Source organism: Onthophagus taurus, chromosome 5 (genome assembly GCF_036711975.1).
Source record: "Onthophagus taurus isolate NC chromosome 5, IU_Otau_3.0, whole genome shotgun sequence".
Taxonomy (NCBI): domain Eukaryota; kingdom Metazoa; phylum Arthropoda; class Insecta; order Coleoptera; family Scarabaeidae; genus Onthophagus; species Onthophagus taurus.
In genome coordinates, this window is record NC_091970.1 from 4,411,671 (window position 1) to 4,438,480 (window position 26,810).

Here is a 26,810-nt window from a genome sequence, read left to right on the forward strand (position 1 = left end):
ATCAAATCATATTTTTGACATTTAAATTCAGCACGAATTTCTTTATGACTGAATTTTACAAAAATAAAATATTGAATGAACCGTAAATCCATCAAAATGCGTTATTTAATACCTATGTTATTTATTTAAAGCGATTTTAGGCTTGCTTAAATTGTTTAAATAATATTTTGAAAGATATTAATTTTTAAATTATTTGACACTTGTATTGACTTATAAACGTCATTTTATACAATATAACCTCAAATTTAAAATAATTATATTATTTAAATATAATATAGCACTTTTAATTTAATTTATATAATTATAAAATAAACTATACCTCCAAGGAATTATCTCTCCGTTTAACTCTTGGTTATAAAGTTGATGGAATTCCTTGTTGTGAAGGTAATCGAGGTTCAAATCCTATTCATAAAATTTTTTTTGTTATTTGTAATTAGTGTAAACCTAAATAATTCTAACCGATTAAAATAAGTCAATAAAACACGGTATTATTCGTTACATAACCTCCAATAACCCTGATTCCAGATTCCAACCAGATCGCAATGACTTTCATATCGAATCGATTGCGGCAACGGCTCTCAAGGAAAGTAAAAGAAAAAAATAAAGGCGAGTTCGTGCTGCAATACTCCATATAAGGACCCCCCTCAAGCTATTTTCCACCCTGTATATAATTTGCTTTACAAGAAACGTAAAAGGATAATGGGATGAACTGGGGGCAATTCAACAAGTAATGATTTAAAGTGTATTATTAGTTGACACCTAATCAATCTGGTTTGAAGAAAACGAAGAGGAAACGCCCTGAAAAAAAGATGTTATAATCGGATTAGTTTTATTTATTAATTTTTTTGTATAATTCCAAATTAAATTAAATTATCTTTCCTTGTTTTATGTGGTCCCCCACCTCCTCTTTAAACGACACAAACCAAGCGCACGTTTCTCGACCGCTGCCGTTTACAATAAACACGGCACGTACAAAGAGGCGATCCCCAGTTCAGTCGTAAACTCCGTGAGGGGCCTTTCTCTGTTGCTCTTCTATCTCCGGGTCCTCATTTCTTCCTCGTTCGTAACAGAAAAGTGTTTTGGTTGTGCGCGTACCATGTTCCCGCTGGACGCGTTTAGTGCGCGGGGGTAAAGAGGAGTGATTCATATTAAAAAATAAAATTACGTGCGTGCGTGTTGCGTTTATTAGCCGTGGGGCCACTTTGATGCCCTCTGAGATCCGGCGATGCGGGGCCCCGCGGATACGAGCGTTGTCTCTTCTTTTTGGGTATCACTATTATTGTTGGAGGTTATGATTTTCGTCAGAATTCCAGTAACTACAGCTGGTGCAGCTGACGATGTCGCCCCCGTTCCAAAGGGACACCTCGTCGATGATGATATGGTAAGAAGACGAAATAATCTAAAAAAGAAGCAAAAACTATTAAAATGATGAATTTCTTTGTTATCTTCTTAACAAAATACGAAGGATTTATCATTAATATCAGTTGACAGTTAAAAGTGAGGTTAGTTTTTTGAAAATGTCAAAATAACGTTTTGGGGTTACATTATAATTTAGGTTATAATAATTTTATTTAAATTTATTAACAATTTCTCTTAGACTTGATTATTTAAATAAAAATAGAAAGAACGTGTCATCTTTTCTATTTTTATCGGAATAAAATGCGACAAAAATACATTCGTCTATTCTTAAAAATAGATGTTTTAAAGGGGGTTGATTACAACAAAAAAAATTTTTCTTTTGCTTCCAAAAACAAGATAACTTTTATCTTTCAAAAAGGTGTCTATGAATCTTATATCCGGTCCTCGCCGGAAGTGGCATAACCCGACTTCCTCAACTAAACCTTTGATTCGACACGAATATTTTAGTTCTGCGCTTCCAAGAAGCGTTTACGTAATCTTTTAACGTGGTTCCCATATGTATTAGTAATTAAATTTATTCACACCTAACCCACAAAAAAATTAAAAATTAAACTTCCCATATTTTTTAAAATTTCCATAGAAACCGTTTATCTTTTGACTTTAATTGGCCACACTACTTAGAACGAACCCAAAGTTACGACCGCGATTATTACGATCGTCCATAGACAAAGAGTCTTCTGTGCTTTTGCCTTCTTCGTCAAAGTTTCGTCGCAGTCTTCGTCGCCGGCTCGGTCAGAGATCCATTAATAAACCATAATTGAATCTTGAATGTTTTAAAAAGAGATATCTGGAGCGAGTGCTCTAATAAAATCACTTTTAATAACCTCAATTATCAAAAAAGACATAAAAATGCTTGTTTTGTAACGTTAGAACGGGTTATGTGTTAATAACATCTAGCGGAAACCACTCAAATTAAATCATATTTTTGACATTTATTTTAACATTTAAAATCCACCGGTTGCATTTCTTAACGAATTCGTGAAATTTTAAGGAAATGAAGAGTTAATTGAAACGTAAAACTCATCAAAATAGGTTATTTAACACCCAAATTATTTATTTAAAATGATTCTAGGTTAAGCGAACAGATTTTTTAACCCTATATTAATCAGGTAAGTTTTAGATAACCTCACTTTTTTCCTGTCAATTTAAAATATTGAAGGTTTTAAGAAAATCAACATTATCGTTATTTGTACTCTAATTGATTGCATAGAACACGAGGTTTTGTGCCATATAAAAGTGTCGATTTGGGAGTTCGGAGAAAATGTGTGCACAGATTGTTAAAATATTTAAAGAGTGAAGATCTGAGAACGACCTACATCATTACATATTCGAGAACATGTGTCTTAGTTGATTTTAAAGTCATTAAATTGGGGACAGTGTAATGGTGGTATTGAGGAAATTAAAAAATGGCCAAAAATTCGTTGAGATTGAATTCGTTGACAACAATATTAGTGTAGTAACTTGGATACTTTTCAAGGATGTTTAACTTTATAAAACGGAGGCACTACATATTACAGCTTTAAAGAACTATACATTGTTAAAGAGCTATTACTGTGGTATCGTTCATTTGATGTTTTGGAAAGTGAACTAAGTGCAGCAATTGAATAAGAAACCGTTTATCCTCACTCTGCCGAGGTCGCTTGCGGGCGAGGCAGTGGTTATGTAACTATACAACATAAAACTGGTGTATACTATTGGTTCTAGCGCCTCGCCAGCAAGCGACCTCGGCGAAGTGAGGATAAAAGATTTCTGATTCAATTGCTGTACACTTGGTTCACTTTACAAGACATTAAAAGCACGATACTGTCTAATATCGGCGAGGCGCTAGAACCAATAGTATACACTAGCCTAATGTTGATATTATTACATAACCACTGCCTCGGCCGCAAGCGACCTCGGCATAGTGAGGATGGACGTTTTCTCATTCAAGTTATGTTCAAGTACGTTTCTCTCACTTTCCAAGCCTGATATTAGATATAGATGAACGAGGCACTAGAACCGATAGTTTTACGTTGATATAGTTACGCATATCTAGCGCCCCGCCCGCAAGTGACCTTGGCGAAGTGTGTATAAAAATTTGAGATTGAAGTGTTGTTCGTTTGGTTCACTTTTCAAGTATAGCAAACATATTATATAAGATTTGATCATTTAGTCTCTACATTTTGCAGAGGTTACTTGCAATTTACTAGGCAGCTTTGAGTTGATTTGGTATCAGCATAACCACACTTTGTATAATAACGTCTCGAGATAGTGTCTAATTAATTATCTACACAATATTTTCAGCTTTATTAAATGTTGTAAACGTTGTACGAGAGAAAAAAAATGGAATGTAGGAAATCAGGTGTATCTTAGCTGTCGTTTAGATCACAGTACTACGTAATCCTAACTATTTTCCGTCTGCGATTTCAGTCGGCACTCCAACTACCACTTTCAGTTGGGGCCGCGAAAATAGAACGTGCAGTGCAGTCGGTCTGTAGCACTGTCAAAACATTTATCAAACCGTGGGCTATTTTTAAGTCCTCCACCAACAGTTCTAAACAGTTTGCTCGTTCGATAAACCATCTTATAGCTTTCTTTAAAACGAAACAACCACAAAAAGAAAAGATCCATTACTTTAAAACGATGATTTATGTCCTATTGAAAGAAATCTTTTTAAAAGTCCGCTTGGTTTATAACGGAGAACATAAATCGTTTAATTCTTGTTTTTTGGGAAAGCGAGTAGAGTTTTAGGAATCCTGATCGTTGTTTTGTTAATTTCGTAAACCGTCTTAGGACGTTCACATTTACGTTTTAAACGGTTTTCACCAGACGCTATGTCTACCGTGTGTTTGTGGCTAATTTTGTATGTTATCGGAATGATTATTAATTAAACGAGAACAAAGATACGAATCTTTCGTAAGAAGCACGCCTCTAAAATATCCGTATTAGTCAAGGATAATGACGTTGCAAAACGGGACTTAAATTGCAAAAGATTAAGAAAGGAAATAACTTTTAAGTTTTAACAAAGATGGTTGGTTGCGAAAACCTTTCCAATTTCTAATTCGAATCAATAACGTCACCGGTTTCAAAATGGATTAGTAGTACGAAACTACTAAAGTGGAATAAGAGGAAGTGACTATGATTGAAAGAAAATTTTTTGATTGGCGAAATTTCCCAGAACCGGATACCGGATAACGTAAAAGATTCCCGGCGGACCACAACACGGCATACAAATCAGAAGTTGTTTCAACACAAGCAACCGCAGCGGTGGGTCTAGAGTCGCCAAAAAGAGCATCGAAAGAAAGAAAACTGCGCCCATTGAAAAGTTGTCGTACGTCACACCAGCGATTATTTAGTCATCCGAGGACACAACGAAAAGAACGGAACAAAGAAAACTTGGAACGATTTTAATTTGATCTTTTAAAAGATTCTACGCGATGTTTAGAAATAAAAGAAGTCTTAAAACTAAGAAAGTTGTTGAGTTGTTGAGACAAACGCAGATGTTTCTTGGGTCAACGAGGTCAAGTGCAATGCGTATCGATTCCGCAAGAAAAGGAATTACAGCTTTGCTCCAGATATTAGAGAATTTTTTTAATCCTATTACTATTAAAAAGTAATCTTTATGACAAATTTAGTTGTTATTTTTTAGTTGTGAAAGAGAAAAGATAATTTTTATTGCTTTTTATTGTTAACTAATTGGCATGATAGCCCGATACAAACAAGGTTTTGAGTGCGTTTACCTTGGGTTGTTATTTTCTTAAAGATATTTCAACGCAAACATTTCCAAACGTCCTGTATTGCTTATAATTTCTTTCTTTATATATTTTTCCTTTTTTTCAAAATTGATCTAAAGTAAATATTTAAAGTAAAAATATTTATTTTATTCTTTCCAATGAATTAATGGCTATTTATTTTATTTGCAAGTTTCCACTTAAGCTTTAAGGACATCCTCAATTCTCAATTAAAAACAATTTATCATATATGTAGACGGTTGTTTTTACTGATTGTGAGAGAAAGTTTTTATAAAACTTTTAAATACAAGAACTTTAAATAAAGATTTTTGTTTAAAACGTTGATTCATAAGATTGGTTATTCATAAATAAAAGTCCCATTAACAATTCAATTTGGGTTATTTGCTTTGACGCGTTTCATAACGAAAACCACAATTTTACTACAAAAAATGATACGGATGTCTGCGTTTATGGTTAACCTTGGCAGGAAATTTTCTTTCTATATGTGGGTCTAATCATGATAAGGTACATCATGAAATACGGTATAGAAATTATAAAGAACTCATAAAAGACATCAATTTAAGTTTCAATATTCTAGAGCTAATAATATAGACTAGCTTTATGTTAACATAATAATATATACTGCCTCGACCGCAAGCGACCTCAGCAAAGTGAACATAAACGATTTCATATTTAAGTGTTGTACGCTTGGTTCCCTTTTCAAGATATCAAATGAATCATATCAGTTAATATCACCGAAATCTCTGACGGTCAACCTCAAACTGATCACCATATTGCAGCGCCTCGGCCTCAGCTCTACGTAGAATTAAGAATATGATACTTTTATTAAGTTGACACTAATCCCTTTAAATATTGGATAACATATTGCTGTGCCTCGGCTGCAAGCAACCTCTGTTATCTTAATGACAAAAACTGAATGATCAAATGGTATTAAGCCGAGCCGTACTTAGTCGTTTCGTTATGTTAAATATGCGAAAAATAAATACAAAATGAAGTAACATAAATCATGGTGATTCGTGACATTGTCGTAATACAGAATAAGGTACAAAAAATCTCTTTCATGGCCATGAAATTTTTTAAAACTTAAAAGAAAAAAGAACATTGCTGACAAAAAGGACCACCAAAAAAACCCAAACACAAAAAACAACTCCAACTCCAGGCTAAAATTTAAGAGGCGCCTAAAAACGTGACTTGACAAATGCACGCCTTATCTTGCGGAGATTTTAATGTGCTTCTTCCGGTTCAGGGTTCACAAACTAAAAACGTGTTGAATACCGACTACAAATTGCTTCTTCCTACACTTAAAAATATGAAAACGAAAATTTTTTAATCTTACTTTGTCACATAAAGGAAGTAGGCTTTATACAGGTGTTCAAAATATATTGTCCCGATACGACAAAAATTATACGCCTGAAAACACACCTTGTTTTGTGGGTGTGTGCAGAACACAGAAGAGACAGAGAGACCGTTTTTGTTGATACGAGGTCATTGTCACCGAAAGCACTTCGTTTAAAAACGTTTCATCGTGTATGTGTGTGTACAGTTCCTGCGGTGATGATGACTAAGTGGTTTTTAGGTCTGCCAATCAATACGAGGAGGAAGTTACAATATCGATCCGGGGAATAAGTAATTCAATTATTAAAGGTTTTAGGAAGACCGATGAGTGTCATTGAAATAAAAATCTTGGCGACGAGTTTTAACAGCAGACAGGAAGAAGGTCCTGCAAGAAAAAATACAGTTTGTTTCCACTGACCTCGAGATAGCGAAGCGTTAATCATTGCGGGGGAATGTAAAGTTCATGAAATAAAAAAAAAATTGGGAAAAAATGTGTTAATTTTGAGTCAGAGAAGACCACGAAGTACTTTTTATTTTTTTGGGTACTTCCAGGAACTTCAAATTCAAGGGGTCCACTCAACTAAAACAACTTGTCTAGACGTCTAATTATTACAGCTTTAGAATTTATCTATAAACATTGAAATTAAAATAAATTTTTTTTATCTAAAGTCTAGACTCCTCAACTCCCGCCCTTATTATCCTATTGGTAGGGTTCTCTCTTTGGAATTAAAATATTTACGCGAAAACGAGCCCGATCTCCAACAAAACACAACACAGGACGGCGCCAATAAACGTCTTGGTCTAAAAATAAAATCATTCTGAGCGCGCGGAAAGGACGTTGACTTTTCAAGGCCCGCCGATAGATGGCGCGCGGTGCACTCTCTCGGCCCAGTCACTTGTTGCCCGGAAAAAATCCATAAACATAACTGATTCGAAGGCGGCGTCGGCGTCGGTGGCAACAATAAACAAGGATTGGGTAAATACAGCTCGTTTCGTTCTCGTCTCGAGGTTATACGCGATATAGGTTCAACGATCGTCGTATATGTTAAAACGACCACCCTGTATAAAATAAAATGAAACGGTACGAAGTACTACGAAGCACCCGTAGGTGGGTCAGTTAATTTTAAACCAACCGCTTTTATTATTTGTTTCTCTTCTGTTAGTTTTCTGATTCACCCCGATTAATAGCGCCATCTTACAAAACGGAAATGGGTTAACGATGATTCACCATTTGAGAATTAAAAGCAACAATTGAAATAATTCTTAACCTCCTTAAACGATGGTACGGCCTTCTGCGACTTCCGCGTAATTCTTTCTCTTTTTATTAGAACTTCATTTCTTTAGAAAAAGCACGTGCTCGCTTGTCCCACTTTGGTACGTTGCTCTTTTATCGCAAGGACGAATCGATAATGGATTTGTTTTCACTTTCATCACGAACAAACGATTATTTTTTAATATAATTTATAAAAAACATCACAAAAAAAAAATTTTAATAACGCCATCTTTTTTTCAGCAAGCCTATTTAATGAAATACGGCTACCTAAGCTCAATACGCGACGGTGTCGCCGCCCTACGAACGGAAGAATCATTACGAGCCGCAATCCGCGAAATGCAGGAATTCGCAAACATTCCCGTTACGGGAGAACTGGACGATAGAACGAGGAAATTGATGAAAGTGCGACGATGCGCGCTTCCCGATCGAGAGCCATCTAACGGGCGACCGCGGAGGTACGCGTTGCATCACGGCAGGCCGTGGGATCACCTCGATTTAACATGGACGTAAGTACAGATAACTGTAATCAATAAATTAATTTTTAAACAACTTGATGTGTTAATTCGATTAAAACGGGTTCATTTTAGTGCACTTTGAGGTAATTAAGTTTAAAGTTAGGGGGCCAAGTCAAAGACGAGGCTGGAATGAATATCGGGTAGTTGAGATTGAGGGAAAATGCGTCCTCGAAGATCGAAGGGGACGCAAATTAAGCGGTAAATTGATTAAGGCGCGTAATAAGTTATTAGGAGAAAGGTGGTTATTACAAGCGAAAATGGGAAATAGATTTTGAAATTTCGAGCCCTTGGTGTGAGGATGTTTTTTAATGTTGTTACCAAGGGGAGAAAAAAAACTCGAAAAAAAAGGGTTGGTCCCCATCTCTTTAAAGAAGTAGTTGGTATTGTTTTATGCCTTCCTTTGTTTTAGGGAATTACCCTCGAGTTATGAGGGTTGTTTTATATGGGGAGGGTGAAATGAATGAGAATGAAATGTGTGTCTGAGTGTTGATTTAAAAAATCTTAATCGTAAATCAAAATTCAATTTAAAACAGAAATTTATCTCTTAATTAAAGATATCTTCAAATACCTCCTTTTTCGATATTATTATTATTATTAGTGCGATTCCGAAATTTCTAAAACCGTCTGGTTTTAGAAGTAGAGCCATTGTTCACCTCATGGTGTTGAATAGAAAGCGTCGGGGGGGGAAAAGCAAGGGGATAACGTAAAAACGGTAGACCGACTTTATCGCCCCAGACCAGGGGCAACTCAACGTCGCTAAACCCTCTTCTACGTCTGCCCCGCACGCCAGAGAAGCCCGAAGAAAGAGGTTCCGGGTTCAATATTTTCCGGCAATTACCATCGCGAAATTTTCAATTAATTCCTCATTATAATTTGTTCTTATCAAAATCGAACGGAATCGCACGGGTCGGCGCAACTTTAAGATCAATATGAACATTTTTTTGTGTAATTAATAAAGGTGTCTTTAGTGCTCTCCTTAACGTAGTTAGTTACCTTCCGAAATTAACAAGATGAAAGCCCTCTCTGTCGCCGTGATAGCTGCAGGACTTAATTTAATACGTCCTCTTGTAATAACTAATCGAATTGATGCCTCGATAATGAAACGTTATACCTCCTACTATATAAAAGTTTTTAACGCGCTCACCATCTGTCTCCTTGCAAAATGGAAACACAAAGGTACTATTTTTTTAATTATTCGTTGAAATGGAACGTTTTGTCGCGATTTCTACAGTATAATCTGGGGTTTTTACCGAAGGGCCTAGACGTGCGTTAGACGGGTCGTCATGCCGCGTTTAATTGGAACGGTTAATTAGCGACGTTCGAGAGTGGCACCGTCGGGTTATGTAGCACCTCTCGGTGTCAACCCCCGTCGGGGTTTGATTGCCGATATGTGTTAAGTGCTCTCGACGATATCATTTTTCGACTAATAAAAATTTTCGTTTACTGATTTTGCCCCCTCTTATATCTCTACCTTTAGAGTAGATTGATTTAATCCCGTGCTATATTTTCAAATGTCAACTGTCGGTTGGTTCGATTAAAGGTCATGGAAAAGTCTTTCAATGTTGGAAAGAAGGATTTCATTAATATTAGGATATGTTTCAACGCATATTAACATTATAATTATAATCATTTAATGTCTTGGAAAATGAACAAAACGTACAAACTTCAATGAGAAATCGTTTATGTTTACTTTGCCGAGACAGTGGATATGTAATTATATCAACAGAAAGCTAGTATATAATATTATCAGCTCTAATTGAACTAAAATTAGAACTAACACTAGAAACTTTCGGGCTTTGCCGTGCGTATTTTAAGAAAAGGTTTGACGTTTCGGATAACCTTGATGTAAACGGATAACACTTCAATAAAAAATCGTTTACTCACCCTTCGCCGAGTTCGCTTGAGGCCGAAGCAGTAGTTGTGTTGATATAATCAACATAAAGTTGATATAAACTATCAGATGTATTGCCTCGCCCGCAAGCGACCTTGGCAACGTGAGGATATATTAAAGAGTTATGCGCTTGGTTTATTTTTTAAGACATCAAATGAATGATATCATCTAATGGCGACGAGGTTGCTTGCGGGCCAGACGCTGGATATGCAATTACATCAACATAAAGCTAGTATAAACTATCAGCTCTAGCGCCTCTTCCGCAATCGACCTCGGCGAAGTGAAACTAAAATAGTGCTATACACTTAGTTTACTTTTCAATACATTAAATGAACGCTATCAGGTAACATCGCCATGTAAGATGTAGCGCCACGGCCATATGAAACCTTAGCAATCATCTTACCTCGCATGCAAGTGACTCGGCACTCTTAAATGATATCGTTCATTTGATATCTTCAAAAGTAAACCAAGTACACAATACTTGGTTTACTTTTATATTAAAAAAATATAAATAGATTTTAAAACATATATAGAAAACAATGAAGGTTCCCTTCTTTCCGATAGGGTTAAAAATCACACCACCCAAACGACGGTTAAGTATTTTTTCTCGTTGGAGGGGTAACATTGTGTTCCAAGAATTAGCAGCATGTTTTTTCCATTTGTGTATTTTAATTAATAATAATTATTGATTTGTTTTTAGTAAGCATAAAACAAATTCAGTTTGACATTTCAAATAATTATTTTCACATTTCCAACTTGATTCTAATGAATCAATAAATTTAAGTTTTAATTAAATTGATTTGAAACTATATGATTGAATTAATTTGAAATATTTTTTAAAAATAAATTTGGTTATCAAAGTATTCAATTATGTTATTCAGAAACGTTAGATATGTTGGTACAAAATTGACATTTAAAATAAAGACAAAATACCGTTTAGTTGTGGTGTTATCTTCCTGGAAACTTCTGGTGCAGTTTTCTGGTGTTCAGTAACCCGATACGTGGGTGTTTTAGTCCCGCGGGGACATGAAAAGGGGCCCGGAATAGGGACGCATGCGTCCGCCTTTCCGGTTTTAAAAGCGCGGAGCACGTTGTGCGGCTTCAGTTTGTATTCGGAGCCGAGAGAGTCCAAGAGGAACAAGACGTTTTTAGTCGACAACATTTATTTGGTATGTTTCTCTTAAATTATTTTTAAAAGAGATCAATTTTTGAAATTTCATTTCGTAAACTAATTTTTTTTTCACCCCTCCAAATAATTTCCTTTTAACAGGAAATGAACTGTTCGACTTCCTCATTTTCTCTCATCCCGTTTCAAAAACCGAATTACTTTCGAATTAGAATCGGAAACTAACCAAGTTTATTCAAAGACACGTTTCTGCAAGGGCTTTTTCACATTCTCTTTTGTCTCCTGTAAAACTGAAGAGGACACACTCGAGACGTCACCCTCTTCTCAAGTGGTTTGTGGGGTCTAAGTACTTTTTGCGACGACGACGGAAACCCGTCTCTTCGAGATGTTGCAACCCAAGTAAAATAACGTTCAAAGTCACGATGGCGCTTCATTAAAACCATAACCCCTTTTATTAATACTTGACCGGGCCCGTATTGGAACCAATTGAAACGTTTATTAAGATTTATTAAATCTTCTTGTATATAGGTTTTTGTATTTGAAAACTGCAACTAGAAGTGAATCGAAGATTTTTTATGGGTTCTTTATAAGATATAGGGTGTCCACGTAGGTGACTCACTCAACCTGGGTGTGATGTGTCCTTTGCAGTCATCACAACCTCCTTGAGTGAGCGACCAAGTGGACAATTGCAGCTTGATAACCAAATTATTAAACAAATTGATTAAATTAATTCGAATCAATAGTTAAAAAGGGGCTAATTAACAAATTATTTTTAAATTGTAGTTTGGTTCGAAGCGGAATCCCATCGAATATACAATGGGAGGAAGCGAGACAGGTGTTAGCGAAAGCTTTAGATTTATGGGCGAAACACTCGAAATTAACGTTTACAGAGGTACACCATGATAAAGCCGATATCGTTGTGTCATTTTTCAGGTAATTATTTATTAAACATTTTTTTTTTGTACTTACAAGCGTTTCTGTTAGTGGGGACCATGGTGATAACTTCACTTTTGATGGTCGAGGACAAGTATTAGCGCATGCATTCTTTCCCGGGGCTGGTAAAGGTGGAGATGCGCATTTCGACAGCGACGAATATTGGGTAACGACCGAAGATGATGACCCAAACGCGGAAGGTAAATACCGCTTTGAAAGATAAACAAAAAAAGGTTTTTATTATCTCAACGAGAGGAAGAGGATATTTTTATCGCTCAGAACAGGCGTCTGTTTGTTTATTACCACGCAAGTGCTTCATTTGGAGTTTTTATAAAAGAGAAAAAAAGATAAGCGCAGCATCCTATTTAGATTAAATTTTTTCAATCGTTAATTTTTATTTAAGCCGAAATTTTCGCGGTATATATTTAAACTAGACCGGCAGAAACATTCTAAAAATAAACCCAGTTTTAGAACTGACGCAAAACAGCTCTCAGTATAAAACCAACATTATCACAAACCCCATTCACAAATAATAAATAAAAATGATAACATTAAATCAAATTAATTTTTTCCTTATATTTTTAGGTACAAGCTTATTTAAAGTAGCCGCCCACGAATTCGGCCACTCTCTCGGCTTATCACATTCAAGCGTCGATGGGGCTTTAATGACACCGTATTACCAAGCTTTTAGTGTAAAAGACTATGACCTCCCGGAAGATGATAAACGAGGTATCCGAGCTTTGTACGGAGTTAAAGATGTCCGACAATGGGGGAGACTCAACCCAACAACAACAACTAAACGACCAATAACAATCACATGGAGACCAATAACAACGACAAGGAGGCCTACAACAACCACAAGGTGGCCCACTACGACAAGAAGACCGATTTCAACAACAACGAGGACAATCCCACCAACGAGGTGGACAAGGAAATATTATACACCTAAAGATAACGATAAAAACAGAAATTACCACCCTAACACACCCTTCATTCCAAAGAAAAAAATTAATCCTTGGAGAGAAACTAACAAATCGAAAGAAAAAGATGATCGGAAAGAAAGGAATAAGCACACGAAAAAGGTCGAGAGGTATCCTCCGATTAAAGAAAATGAAAAACCCGATATGTGTAAAACTAGTTTTGATGCTGCCGCTTTAATCCGAGGTGAAGTCTTTTTCTTTAAAGATAGGGTAAGTACTCACCTTTCACTCCGATTACTCCATCCTCCCTGTAATTAGCTTTAAACCTAAATAAATAATATCAAAAATAACTTTTTAAAACTCACCTCAAGATATTAAGTATAAAATTCGAACCACGAACATAGCGAAAACGTTAATAGATAACCTAAAACGTCAAAATTTTAAATAATTTTGTTAATTTAAAGTTGGTAGTTTTGAAAATCGGATATTTTATTGATGTTGTCAAATGAATTGTCATTTATCAATTACAAATATTAATAAATTTATTTCACTAATTTAGTCTCATTATTATTTTCAAAACTACCTTTTTAAACTTATTTATAGTTCATACCTTTTAATATCTTGATACATCTTTTTGTTCCAAAAACTTTATCATATCTGTAATTAAAAAAAATTTTATTTTAATTTCTAGTATTTTTGGAGAATTGGTGATAGAGGTCTCTACATCGGTTACCCATTCTTAATAACATCAATGTTCACCGATTTACCATCGAATTTAACCCACATTGATGCAGTTTACGAAAGACCTGACAACAAAATTGTTATATTCATCGACCGGTTTTATTACGTGTTCTCTATGACGAACAGGATAAAATTAGAACCGGGGTATCCAAAACCCTTAACAGACTTAGGTTTACCATCAACCGTTAATAAAATAGATGGAGCAAGCGTTTGGGGTTACAACGGAAAAACCTTTTTTTACAGCGAACACTTCTATTGGAGGTAAAAATAAATAAATAATAATAATAAATTAATTCAAATTTTAATTTTCATAGGGTTGATGATGACCACGCGAAAGTTGAATTAGATTACCCCAGGCTTATTAAAGGATTTTGGAGGGGACTTCCCAACGATATCGACGCAGTCTTCCAATGGAAAGATGGTAAATCAAATAATTTAAAGCAAAAATAAATAAATGATTAATTTGTTTTCAGGAAAAACTTATTTTCTTAAAGGGAAGCACTACTTTAAATTCAACGATGAGCAAAGAGACACCGAAAAACCAAAACCAATCGGTCCGTACTTCCTTGGTTGTCAAAATTGGTCGAATCAACCCGAAAAGGAACCTTACACAGCTCCCGAGCATTCCAGTGCTGCCACAAAAAGTCCACCAACCCTAAAATTAAGTATATTAGTTTATGCGATCATCAATCTTTTCCGTTAAAATTAATTTTTATACTAAAAAAATTCGCACTGCCATAAATATCGTTCGTTACCATCTCCCGTCAGTTACTCCGTTACGTGTACTAGCTTTAAAATTAAAAATAAAATTTTGTTACACTCAAAGTAGCACGACGGTGTTCTGTCTCATCTAGTCACTGTTCGGAATGATTAAAACAAAAATTTTTTTAAAAAAATAATCAAAATCAGTTTTTTTAGCTCTTAGGTTTCTTTTTATTATTGTGATATTTGATTATTATTGAATTTATTAAGTTGCTAGATGTTAAGGTTAAATTTTTTTTTGAGGTTATATCTCTCTATCATTTTTTTGTACTAAAATTGTACTATTTCGTATTTATTTTTATACCCGCGTAAGAATGCAATATTAATTCGTTTATATTATAATAAAATTATATGAGAATGTAAAATAGAAAATAAATTACAATTTTTACCTGTTTTGTTTTGTTTGTTTCCCAAACATTTATTTTTAAGTTTTAAACATGGAAAAATTATCTTGCACCTTCGTTAATCAACCCTTAAAGTAATTAAAAGGAATATAAGTAAAAAGAACTAATTTACAGCTAAATACTTACAATTAAATTAAGGATTTTAAAACTGTCATTTGGAACAATCACAACAAATCAAACTAAAGCCATAAAGTGAAGTTAGTTAACAGTATTAATTTAAAATTTAATTAGAACTTTAATTAATTGTTGTTTTAATATAAATATGATTTAAATTAAACTTTTTGTGAATAAATTAATACTTTTTTAACTTCTTGATGAATTTGTTGCAATTTCAATGGCGGTGTTTTAAAAATTTTATTAATGATTATAATTAACAGCCATATTTCTCTCTAAAATATGTTTCTTGTGTAATTCCTCTAAGAAAGCGGTGTTTGTAGCGCGATCTAAAGCAACTTTTTCTAAATACCGATAAGTTTCAACCTCATTCTCCATAACCCTTAAAAAATCTCTCCGTTCAAGCCGATAAACCTCACAAATCTCAATCGCGATGACGCTACATATCCTTTTATTATCTTTGAGCATAAGCTCGATCTCCCCAAAGTAAGATCCATCGCTATAGTGGCATATTTCTTTCCCCATCGGGGTGAAAATGGCAACAGTACCAAAAGATAAGAAATACATGCAATCAGCTTCCATTCCGGCTTTGGTGATAACATCTCCGGGCAAAAAAAGTTCCGCTTTTAAATTAGCGACGATTTCTTGGACTGCTTTATCGCTGATCCGGTGTAAAATGTTGACGCTTTTCATTAATGTGACGTAACTAAAAAGGTTAATTTCTTTGCGAAGCTGATCAGAGAGCACAGACATTAATTTTCCCTCTCGGAAATAGATGCTTTTAGATTTGTGCTCGTAATAAATAAGCATTTTTTCTTGGAGACTTAATGATAGTTGGCGGTAACTCATGTATTTTGAGAGTTGATTTGTCATCGCTTCGTACTTGAGGGATTGATCCCCAAATGATTCAACCAATTGCAAAAAGAAAACTTGATTAAAACATAAATAAATATAATTAATTAGATTGAATAATTTTACCGAATAAGAATGCACACCCAATGTAACCACAAAGGTAAAAGCAGCTCATTAAAACAGTTTCCATTGGATCGATAACTTCTAATCCAGTGTGTCGGACACCTTTTAATTAATTAAATTAGTTAATTTAAATAATATTTTTTGTATTGTTACATAAAAACATTGCAGTGGTCCAAAAAAATGATTGCGCATAAATGCTAGATAAGCTGTTCATGTCAACGGGTACATTTGATAACCAAGATTGCTTTGAAATATCCGTGTGTTGTAACTCAGCGATAAATAAGGGCAAAGCCGGTAACAAACATGCAGTCCAATGCAACCAAACGAACATAAGAACTATGCAAACCACTAAATTATAAACATCCGATGCAACTTCAACCTGAAATAAAAAATAATTACTAAAATATATTTCCATTCATTTTTATACCTTACGGCATATCGATGGATAATAACGAAAAGCCTTTTTAATCTCATCACTTTCAAGAAACAGAACATATTCAAGAATAACCAAACGTTCTCATAATCCACAATTAATAACTCACATAGCGCAGTAATAGGGAGGCATGTTATAAAATCGATGTAAAATTGATAAGTTTTTAGGTACTGTTTAGCAATGTGTTTTCGTTTCAACAATATTGTTTGGGTTTTAATTGTTGCGATTCCCGTAAAAAAGGATTTCATTATATCCAAAATTCCCATAAAGTCCACAATTAATGTAATCAATCTAAACACATCCATATTGCAAGTGCTTTCAACCAGTAACGATAAAATCTCCAAAGGAATTACAAATAACGAAACTATGTAGCATATCATCAAGATGATACACCAAGTCATACTAAAAATAATTAAATTAATAATTGTTTCATATTAATTGAAATTATATACCTAAATCTACTCAACGGGTGAATTACGAAAGTGTTTTGCTCCAAATGACGTCGCTTCTCTTTAAATAAATCGTATTTGTTGCGAAAGAAACATTTCGTTACGGGATTTTTAATCGATATGGTGAAGTATTTGTTGCTATTACATCTTATGTTGATTCGTAATCGCGGATCATTAATCGAACAAATGTGACCTTCCTGTTTCACTTTTTTATTGTAGAGACCTTTTTGGACAACCTTCGCAAAGGTTTGTTTCGAATACAATTTCACTTTTTTCTTCATTATTTATATTTTAATTTTTCCCATTTTTTGGAGGTTATAGAGGTTATGTTTTCCGAAATTATTTATTGTTGTGCTTTAAACATCCAAAAGGTAACTTTTGTGGCTTTATTATTGAACCCTAAAAGTAATTAAAAAGGGAATTAGACGAGAAGAATTAATTTTTAAAGAAATATAGTTAAAAATAAATTCTTAAGTTTAAAATTTTAAACTGTCATTTGGAAGAACCACAACAAATCAAATTAAAGTGAAGTTAGCTACTAATTATAAGATTAATAATAATTAATTTAATAAAATCGAATTAAATGTAATTAATTATTAATGTGTCAATTTAAATTTAAAATATTTTTGTGAATAAATTCATTAAAAAATAAAAATCGTTTGGGTTTACTTCATAAATTTATTTTTAATAAAATACGATAGATGGCGGTGAAATTTTAAAAATTAATTTAATAGTTATTTATTTCCTAAAATGCGTTTCTTTCTAATTAATCTAAAAAAGCGAATTAATTCGCTTTGTACAACATTCAAAACCCTTCTTTCTGAGTACAACTATCCTTCATTAAACTTCTTTTATATGATTTTGACCAACTTGATCATTTCAGAATGATTCCAAGACTCCCAAAAATACTGACCCAATTCCCTGGATATAATTGCGTATAAGAAGGAACTTTATTTTTGGATTCTAATTTAAGGTTATTAAAACATTTTTTGAATCGATTTTGTTGAGGCGATGAAATGTAAACGTGCAAAATGAACTTACATCGACTTGTTAAGTTGCTAACAGAATTAGTACGGCAATCGTGAGACGACGACGCGATTTTTTATTATTTTAGTGATAAAAGTGAGCTTAAAAAACGAAATGTTTAAATTTGTGTAAGTTTGACTCCGTTTTTTTTGTTATAATTGCTCCAATTTAATTAATTTTTTATTCAAATCAAACATACAATGAGAGGTTGTAGGCTGAGGGATCTAAAAGTCCTCAAAATGGGGTCACTCGGTCGTTTCTTTACCAGTCGGCCTTGCAAGAATTAATTCAAAAAGAAATAATGAAGAAAAAGGTGCAGCACTTATCCTTTTTGTATTAATAAGTCGTTTTAAATTAATTCCAGGATCCTAATCGCCTTAAATTTCGCCACAACTCATCAACAATTAAATTCAAACTTAAAATGTTCCCTTATTACCACAACAAATTTGAAATGTCAAACCACAACAATCGAAGAAATTAATTTAATCTCGCCATCTTTAAGAAATCAAATAGAAAACTTAGAATTCGACTTTTATAACTCAACTTATTTAAACTTCACTTTGATGCAAGAATCATTTCCTTATCTAAATAATCTAACGATTTCACGAGGGTTATTATCAAAAATTGACGGGTTTGGATCTGAAACAACAAAATTAGAGGTAATTTAAGCCAAATATTAAAAAAATTTCATCAAAAATTCCATTTTAGGTTCTAAGATTGAACAAGTTACCAATTAGAAACTTAAAAGAGAGCTTCTTGGGAAGTTTAAAACAACTCAAAGTGTTAGATTTGAGAAACAACTCGTTTCATTGTCTCCACGAAGAGAAATTGTTGAAACTGTTTCGTTTAGAAAGCATTTATTTATCTGGTGAGATTTAGTTTTAATCTTAAACTGTCATTTTGACGTTACAACCTGTCACTTTGACTTTATCATTTTGACATATAATACAAACTTCACATGAAAGATCCCCATCCAACGTCAGAATATACCAACTAATATATGTATAAAAAAAAACTATAAAATAAACTATTCAATAATTCTCAAACGTCTCTTCATCTCTTTTAGTCTGATGTCTTTCTCTATAAATAAGCAGTCTCTATTGTCTCAGCAGCTCAGCTACCTCGGCTTCTCAACAATTCTAAAACGTTTTAATAGCGCTTTATTAATGTATACATCACTGCCTCAGCTTCAAAGTACATTCATCTCAAAAATAGTCTGATGTCTTTCTGTACAAATAAGTAATCTCTATTGCCTCGGCTGCCTAGCAACCTCGGCCTCTTAACTAATCTAAAGTGTTAATAGTTCTTTCTATATTCTAATATATTTTACTTAATTAAAATTAAAAAGCTTATTATTATTTCAAACATTTATTATCCACCTTAACACTTTTCATTATAATTAACATATTCTAAAATATACCGCGCCGAGATTTTCCCTGAACGTGGCGTCTTATCCGGTTACTTTTTTTTATCGGCGCGTTTCGTCTTTTTCGAACTGTCATTTGCTGCGTGATATGCATCGGAGACAACATGGATTGATACATTCCTTGTCGACCACCCAAGTTATCTCCCACAGATCGAGTTTGTGAATCTATCGGATCTACTAAATCAATGTAGTTCCCTTCTAAATTCCCATCAGGATTTTCATTTTCACCTCCGCTGGTGGGAAAACCCTCACCACCGCCATTATAATCTGCCGGAAAACTTCCCCCGCCAAAAGGTAATTCTTCAGACCCCGGAGGATTTTGATCATTTCCATTATCTTCACCTTCCGATGGACAAAACGGAATTTGATGCTCCGTGGCTCTCTTTATAATATCAACCATATCTTCGACGATATACGAATAGAATTTTTCGGGATCTGTGTAGGGTATTAATGAAGCTATCCATAAGTGTAGTTTAAATAATCTCCAAGCGTAACAAGTAAACATACATTCCCCGAATTTATACCCGGTTAAAACAAGGTTTATGGGTGCTTTTATGATGGAGATTAAAACATTTCCTAGGGGAAAATTAGGCTTCATATTATCGAGGCGATTTCGAATCGATTGAACCCCCGATTTTGAGTTGGGGTTATTCCTTAAAGCGCCGCAATCGCAAAATATTAATTCGCGGAGTTTCAAAAACCAGGTTATAACGGGAGAGTTGTCCCCAAAAATTTTTTGTAACCAATAAATAATGCATTTCCAATCACGCTCGTTTTCTGTGTTTCTGTTTACTTCGGGGCCATACTCCCCTGGTCCTGTTGGTGGGTATATAGACACATCAGGGAATTGCGGAATATCAGGGTTATTGGTTCCTGGTGGTTCAGGGTTTGATGGATATTCGGGGTTTGATGGATATTCGGGGTTTATTGGTGGTTCGGGCTCTAATGGTGGTTCTGGGTTTAATGGTGGTTCGGGGTTTTGTGGGGTTAGTGGTGGAGGGTTGCCCAAAAGGCCGCCTTGAACGATTCCTTGTTCTTGCTTTTTAGTTTGGAATTGTCCGAAAGTTGCGTTTGTATCTTGTGATTTTTGGTAGGCCGCACCACCTCCCCCGAATAATCCAGCCATCCCAGACAAAGTCGGGGGTATTCCCCCACCATCTTGGTTCGAATTACTTCCATCTAAATTATTTACTCCGTTAATTATCGTTTGGTCATCTAAAAAATTAGGGACGTTCATATTTGTTGGTATTAATAAAAATACTTACCTTGGGCAATAACATCTTGTAGCAGCGCAGCTATCAATAAAAAAAATTTCAACGGGGTGTTCCACATCATCCGTTACTAAACTGCTTGATACACACTCACTCCAAATTAATAATTGAAACAATTAACACTAAATCACCCACTTAAACGCGATTGTTTCCTTTATCAAAAACCTACGCAAACTTATTAACGTTGATTTCTTTTAGCAAATCCATGGAATTGCAGCAACAATCTCGCTTGGATTTACAACGCGAAAGATTTAAACAATTTAAAGGATATTAACTCCACGTTATGTCATAAAGAACCTTTTGATAACAAAAAATTATTATACGTGGCCACTCTTAAACACGTAAAAATGGCCGAATCGCCTAAAAATCCCCAAATTAATCTCATTTATCTTTTCAAGTAGAACACATCACAATCCTGTCCCAACAACTGCTCGTGCTTTTTAACAACGGTCACATTTAACGCAGAAACAAATAAATTACATCCCGTTGTACAAGTTAATTGTACCAAAAAGAACTTTATTTCGCTCCCGGAAACACTCCCGAAGCACACCACAAAGCTCGTTTTAAATAACAACTCAATCGAGGATTTATCGCCTTTAATACGGAACTCTTATTATAACGATGTCACCGATTTATTTTTGGATTATAATCAAATACGAAGTATTGAGGTTTTGGAAGGGACCGATTGGTTGAGGCATTTTCGGATTTTATCGCTTAAAGGGAATTTTTTAACGGACGTAAATAAATATACAAAAATTAAAAGAAATAGAAATTTAATTTTTTTATTTTTTTAGGTACCAACTTACGCGATGACGAACGCTTTAAATCAAAACCCGAATGTTCCCAACGCTGTTATGTTGTATTTAAGCGAAAACCCCTGGAAATGCACCTGCTCGTTCACCCCGAATTTCCAAAAACACATTTTGGTGGAATACGGGCTACTTATACAAGACTTAAACCAAATTAAGTGTGCTCAAGTTAAGGGAGATCCCAACTCGTTACAAAGCGTAATTAATACATTAATTAGTATATTTTAATTTAATCCAATTAATTTATTTCTAGATCATACAACTTTCAATTCAAAAAATGTGTCACACACCCCCGGCGTACACCGAAAAGGCTTTAAACTTACTCAACGGGGTTTTAGGATTAATGATTTTATTGGTTTTAGGAAATTTGTGTTATGATTATTATAGTTTTAAAAAAACTGGAAAATTGCCGTGGATAGCGACTAAACTTCCATAAAATGTATTCAATTTTAAGTATTGTTAAATTTGACACATAAATTGTAGTTGACTGAATAATACCAACGTAAAATAAAATTATTAAAAATCCCTAAAAATAATTTAATTAATAATTTTTTCATCTAATTTTAGTGTGAATTCAATTTAGGATAAATTAAATAATGTTAAGATTAAATTAATACCTGATATTAAGATAGATCCCAGCAATTAATGATTTTTCTGCCAACAAATTTTTTTGACAATGACAACTAAAGAAATTGATTGATTCAGAGGTACCAACTTAAATTAGAATTACTTTTTATTTTTAATAATAAATTTATTTAATAATTTGTTAATCTTACCTGAATCAATTCACCAAACGTCATTGGAAACATGAATTGGAACAACGGGGTTAAAAATAGCTTCAGCGCGGGAGATAACGCTTCCTAGATTCTAAACATATTTTTACTTCATTAAAACGTAATGATGTAATAATAGTGTCATAATAACCATTTAAATTTATAAATTAAGCACTTACCTCAATAATTAACTCAATAACTAACTCGGTAAATACATTAATTGAATGTGCGACTTACGCGTCGGAAGTGGTCGGAAGCGTCTAAAAACAAATGAATGTCGAATTTGTTACCAACCTAAAACTAATTCTAATTTATTTGAATTATTTGTTGTTTATTTAAATTTATTAATTTTTTTTTTGTAATAATCTCTCAAAATTTGTTAAATAAATTTATTATTAAATTAGAAATAAATTAATTTTATAAATTTAACTAGAACCATTTTATATCGAAACAACATAGCTAACCTTAAAAAAATATTTAAGAAATTTTAATTGATATTAAGTTTTTATAATAAATATCTTATTAATTTTTAACTATCTTATTAATTTGAGTTCTCGTTATCCTCAACGTTTGTGCAGCACGCAATTATCGTTCTTAATAGATTTATCCGATCAATTGAGTATCTCCGATAATAAGTTTTATCAATGATAATGACTATAATGAGTTAATGATATAATAAAAGTGTAAGAAATTGTGTAATTTAAAAGTCATTTAATATTTATTTCACACATTCAAGAGACAACGTTATTACATAACCCAACAACCATTATTATAAATATAAACACATTTTATATAATATTTAATTTACAACACATTTCATCTTATAAGTTTTAACACTTTCCCTGTCGGATTTTAAGTTGTGATTGAAACGGTTAAATTAATACATTCATTTACAAAAATACAATAACATTTACGGTAGCGAATGATAAATAATGATCTTTTGTATCTATTATTTTCAGTTTTGCAAAATCATACATACTTTTCGTAACATCTCTTGCAAGAATAATAACACGGGAAGTCACAACTCCTCGTGCCCCACTGGTTCCTGGAAGTCATCGTCATCTAGAACTGAACTGAATAATAAAGAAAATCAACTTTGGTGTATTAATAGAAATGAATTTGTGCATTTTAGGAATGATTTATTGAGATTAAAAAGTTTTTGAGTTATAAAAGGAAATAAATCAACCCTGATTTTCCGATAACAAACTAACCCTCCACCATTTCCAACAAAAACTATAACGAAAACTTAATGATCATGTAGATAACAACTTGTAAGTACTCGATAAGTGAGTTTTTTTTAATCAAATTGAAGCTTATTTATATATAAGAAAAATATACGTATTATTATTTCATAAATATAATTTTTTAGTTCTGCCACCTTTTAATCTTTTATATTATATTAATTATTATTTTGGACACCTAATCACAGAGAAATGGAATCGAACAACGTTTAGACACAATACTTGAGACGGTACATTTTTTTTTGGGACGTCACATTTGAGGTGCAACGAATCAAGAAGATTTTACTGACAGGTGAAGATATTCGGCGACGAACACCCTCAGGATTTTATTCAAATTCTCCACGGTTGATAAATCAACAATGCTTCGATCATCACAAGGTTTATGCCAACATCTCGGAAACGGTAATGGAATTAAATGGAGAATTGGAACACCTAGAAACAAATTTATTTATTTATAATTAAAATAATTTTTTTTAAATTAACCTCTTATTAAAAATGGCATATGATCATCATCGATTTGCGCTTGAACTTGTCTATCTTGGAAATACCTCGGTCTTCCTTTATTATATTTTTGTAATGACCCCAAAGCTGCTAATCTCCTCTCGGCAACATTCAATCTTTTATACAACCCATCCGTTTCCGGAAAATAACTATGAAACGAAGGATTTGCAGTACCAAGTAAATCCAACAAAACCAAAACATCAATTTTATTTAGTTCATTCGTTCTTTCTCCATTTTTTAACAACGTTTCTTGATTTTCATAGTGTTGGGCTAAATGTCTTGCTCCATAAATTGAATCGGTTGGGCCCCAATCTTTAAACGCTTCCTCTCCATCGAAGAACAGCAATTTTAAACTTAAATCGGTTCTTGTTACCGATTGTAATAATTCCCGTTTCATTACGGTTGCGAGATTTATTAACATCGCACATGGTACCGCTGAATCCGTCGCAGCTAAAATTAAAAAAAAAAAAAACATCCAAATTAATGAATGAAATCCATCATATTGCAACATATAAACATTATTATCTTGAATATGAATAAACAAAGAGTAATTTCGAAATTATTTTGCAACGATAATCTCGTTGACCTTTTTACGAGTATTACGTACCAATAAAATCAAAATCCTTAAAATATTTACTATCATAGTGACAAGCTAGAACCAAATATCTTTCGGCGTCCGGATTTAAACTTGCAATAATATTCCGGAACGTTAATGTTCCATGAGTCGGAGTCCTCTCTTCAAATTTATCGATGGCTATGTCGAATCCAAGGGCGCTTAATTGCGAAATGATGTAATCGAACACTTTATTGTGGCCTTTTGTACCCACAACCCTCGGTATGCAAATATTATCGAGGAGATCGTTCAAATGAGTTACGTTAGATAAATTTGTTAAATATGAAAGTTGAGTGTTGGATAATCGTTGAGGTTGATGAGAACTCTGAAAAGATAAATTGAGATAAATTGAAATTTATTTAAAAAAAATTTAATTTGCTTTATTTTTATTATAGGTTATGTTTTGACATAAAATGATTCAATTTATTTTTCGGTTTTATTTAATTTGTTTTAATGATTATTATAAGAAAATTTGATGAATTCTCATAAATAAAAAGGAATTATAATAAATAAAATTGTTAGTTGCTAATTTCACTTTTATTAAAAAAAAATGATTTAATTTAATTTATTTATAAATTTATTTCAATAATAAATTTTGTGTTTTGTTAATAACTTTTAATTGATTAATTGTTTAATGAAATTTCAATAAATAAAAATAATAATAAATTAATAAAAAATTTAGAATTAGGTTGGTACTTGTTTTGACTTTCATTTTGTTATAATAATACTACAAAGCGTTCTAAAACGTACGCAAAACATAGTAAGTTAATAATAACTCAAAAATTATTAAGATATTCTTTACTGTAGCTCATTACGTATTAAAAAATTTATTGCGGTGAAAAGGTTTCCAAATATAAACCTTAACAATAAAATTTTTGTATTTTCCAGGTTAATTAAATATTAACTCAGGAAATCATGAAGAATCATAAGACGAAGAAGTGGTAATAAAAATAAAAAGGCATGGAAAGTAATTTATTATGAATTAGATAAGTCCAAATTTCCAATGAATCATTCTTATCAATGGAATTGAGGATTTACAAGAACCCAACTAATACGTAAAGCAAATAACTTTCATTTTTTAATCGTAAACATAAACTTTCTTAAAAATAATGGAATTAATCTACAAACGTACCCTGGCTTCTGCTAATAATAAAGGTCGAGTAGCTGATATCACAGAAAGTAAAGTCAAAATGTTCATGTATTTCCTCATGGTATATCACCAGCACATACAGAACTTAATTGAGCGAGTTGGAAAAAGAAAATGTTGCATATGTTACACTCGCGCACGATCCTAACCTACAACTGAATAAAATGATTTAAACACTGACGTTTCACAACGATTTTGACGTTACAGATGCTGCGGAAATGTTAAAGTTTTGAGGCGAGAATGAAGAGGATAAATCTGAAGGTTGTGTTGGTTGAACGAAGATAAAAATACTTGAGGATATCTCTTTTTAGTAAAATTTGAACCTACCGGTCTAAAAGAGGCGAAGTTGTGGTTGATCTCGCTTTTCTCCCCTAATTTTATTTGTCCTCCCGTTTACGTAAATAAATCCCACGCAATTTTATTCGCACCCTGCGTGGGTGGTACTTTTCTCGAGAAAAACAACTCCGGAATTTTGATGAATTATTTATAACCAAAAAAAAATATATTAAAATCAGAAAATAAACTTTAATAATTTTAAGTTTCTAAGGAAATCAATCACTTGTAGATATTTTTTAATACTTTTTTGTATATTATTTCTTTTTAGAGGCATATTGAACTTAAATTTAATTAGATATCTTTATCATTCGATATGTATTAAATGATTGGAACATAGATGGCGCCAAAGAAATGTGTTAACTGAATGCTTTAATTTGAAATTTCAAAAATATATTAACTCTGAAATAAAAAAAAGCGAGACTTTGTGGAATCAATTCAAGCGGAAAATGGATTTCTTCTTGATGAATAATATGCCAAACAAATTGTAAATAAAAGTAATTTGATATTACTACTAGATGGCAGAGTTTAAGGTCACTTATTTATTAAATTTAAAGTATTCTTTTTGCAATTGTTTAAACTTTAATTTTACGTTTTATATTCCAAAAATTAATCTATATTATATGATAAGCACAATCTTGGAAGAATT

At 33.1% G+C, this 26,810-nt stretch overlaps 5 protein-coding genes and 1 long non-coding RNA gene across 12 annotated transcripts in view; 2 read left to right on the forward strand and 4 right to left on the reverse strand.

Moving 5' to 3' along the window:
• Window positions 1-929: 929 nt before the first annotated feature.
• LOC111426732 (matrix metalloproteinase-2-like) lies at window positions 930-15,039 on the forward strand. Its single transcript, XM_023061398.2, has 8 exons — window positions 930-1,381; window positions 7,999-8,264; window positions 12,074-12,223; window positions 12,275-12,423; window positions 12,809-13,413; window positions 13,835-14,145; window positions 14,199-14,305; window positions 14,358-15,039. The coding sequence occupies exons 1-8, from the start codon at window positions 1,226-1,228 to the stop codon at window positions 14,585-14,587; spliced, it is 1,974 nt and encodes a 657-aa protein (XP_022917166.1). The 5' UTR covers window positions 930-1,225; the 3' UTR covers window positions 14,588-15,039.
• LOC139429855 (uncharacterized) overlaps window positions 6,372-26,810 on the reverse strand; it is a 56,638-nt gene continuing 36,199 nt past the window's right edge. Inside the window, exon 3 of the long non-coding RNA XR_011640434.1 lies at window positions 6,372-6,381. This is a non-coding gene — a long non-coding RNA (uncharacterized lncRNA). The remainder of the gene's footprint in view (window positions 6,382-26,810) is intronic.
• LOC111426733 (potassium/sodium hyperpolarization-activated cyclic nucleotide-gated channel 2-like) lies at window positions 13,320-22,590 on the reverse strand. 5 transcript variants are annotated; one of them, XR_011640432.1, is made up of 11 exons: window positions 22,506-22,590; window positions 22,330-22,420; window positions 22,171-22,267; window positions 17,025-17,420; window positions 16,572-16,974; window positions 16,293-16,518; window positions 16,143-16,241; window positions 15,177-16,093; window positions 13,754-15,118; window positions 13,509-13,567; window positions 13,320-13,469 (listed from the first exon to the last, which is right to left on the reverse strand). XR_011640432.1 is itself a non-coding variant. In XM_071196123.1 (9 exons), exons 4-9 carry the CDS (start codon window positions 17,300-17,302, stop codon window positions 15,408-15,410), a joined length of 1,626 nt encoding a protein of 541 aa, XP_071052224.1. In that variant the 5' UTR covers window positions 17,303-17,420; window positions 22,171-22,267; window positions 22,330-22,420; window positions 22,506-22,590; the 3' UTR covers window positions 15,390-15,407. The 5 variants fall into 5 exon arrangements, 4 of the variants coding, with proteins under 4 accessions (XP_071052224.1, XP_071052222.1, XP_022917167.1 ...); XM_071196123.1 differs by lacking the exons at window positions 13,320-13,469; window positions 13,509-13,567; window positions 13,754-15,118 and having other exon boundaries at window positions 15,390-16,093; window positions 16,572-16,615; window positions 16,682-16,974; XM_071196121.1 differs by lacking the exons at window positions 13,320-13,469; window positions 13,509-13,567; window positions 13,754-15,118 and having other exon boundaries at window positions 15,390-16,093; window positions 22,330-22,435; window positions 22,506-22,578.
• LOC111426734 (Protein singed wings 2) lies at window positions 18,029-22,077 on the forward strand. Its single transcript, XM_023061403.2, has 7 exons — window positions 18,029-18,175; window positions 18,412-18,706; window positions 18,756-18,915; window positions 20,943-21,085; window positions 21,146-21,481; window positions 21,539-21,751; window positions 21,807-22,077. The coding sequence occupies exons 1-7, from the start codon at window positions 18,162-18,164 to the stop codon at window positions 21,987-21,989; spliced, it is 1,344 nt and encodes a 447-aa protein (XP_022917171.1). The 5' UTR covers window positions 18,029-18,161; the 3' UTR covers window positions 21,990-22,077.
• On the reverse strand, window positions 19,425-20,835 carry LOC111426735 (uncharacterized). Its single transcript, XM_023061405.2, has 2 exons — window positions 20,739-20,835; window positions 19,425-20,688 (listed from the first exon to the last, which is right to left on the reverse strand). The coding sequence occupies exons 1-2, from the start codon at window positions 20,806-20,808 to the stop codon at window positions 19,457-19,459; spliced, it is 1,302 nt and encodes a 433-aa protein (XP_022917173.2). The 5' UTR covers window positions 20,809-20,835; the 3' UTR covers window positions 19,425-19,456.
• On the reverse strand, window positions 23,018-26,277 carry LOC111426477 (iso Glutaminyl cyclase). 3 transcript variants are annotated; one of them, XM_071196141.1, is made up of 6 exons: window positions 26,156-26,277; window positions 25,814-25,983; window positions 24,676-25,006; window positions 24,051-24,518; window positions 23,858-23,999; window positions 23,018-23,399 (listed from the first exon to the last, which is right to left on the reverse strand). In XM_071196141.1, the coding sequence occupies exons 2-6, from the start codon at window positions 25,889-25,891 to the stop codon at window positions 23,345-23,347; spliced, it is 1,074 nt and encodes a 357-aa protein (XP_071052242.1). In that variant the 5' UTR covers window positions 25,892-25,983; window positions 26,156-26,277; the 3' UTR covers window positions 23,018-23,344. The 3 variants fall into 3 exon arrangements, with proteins under 3 accessions (XP_071052242.1, XP_022916773.1, XP_022916774.1); XM_023061005.2 differs by lacking the exon at window positions 26,156-26,277 and having other exon boundaries at window positions 25,814-26,055; XM_023061006.2 differs by lacking the exon at window positions 26,156-26,277 and having other exon boundaries at window positions 23,802-23,999; window positions 25,814-26,055.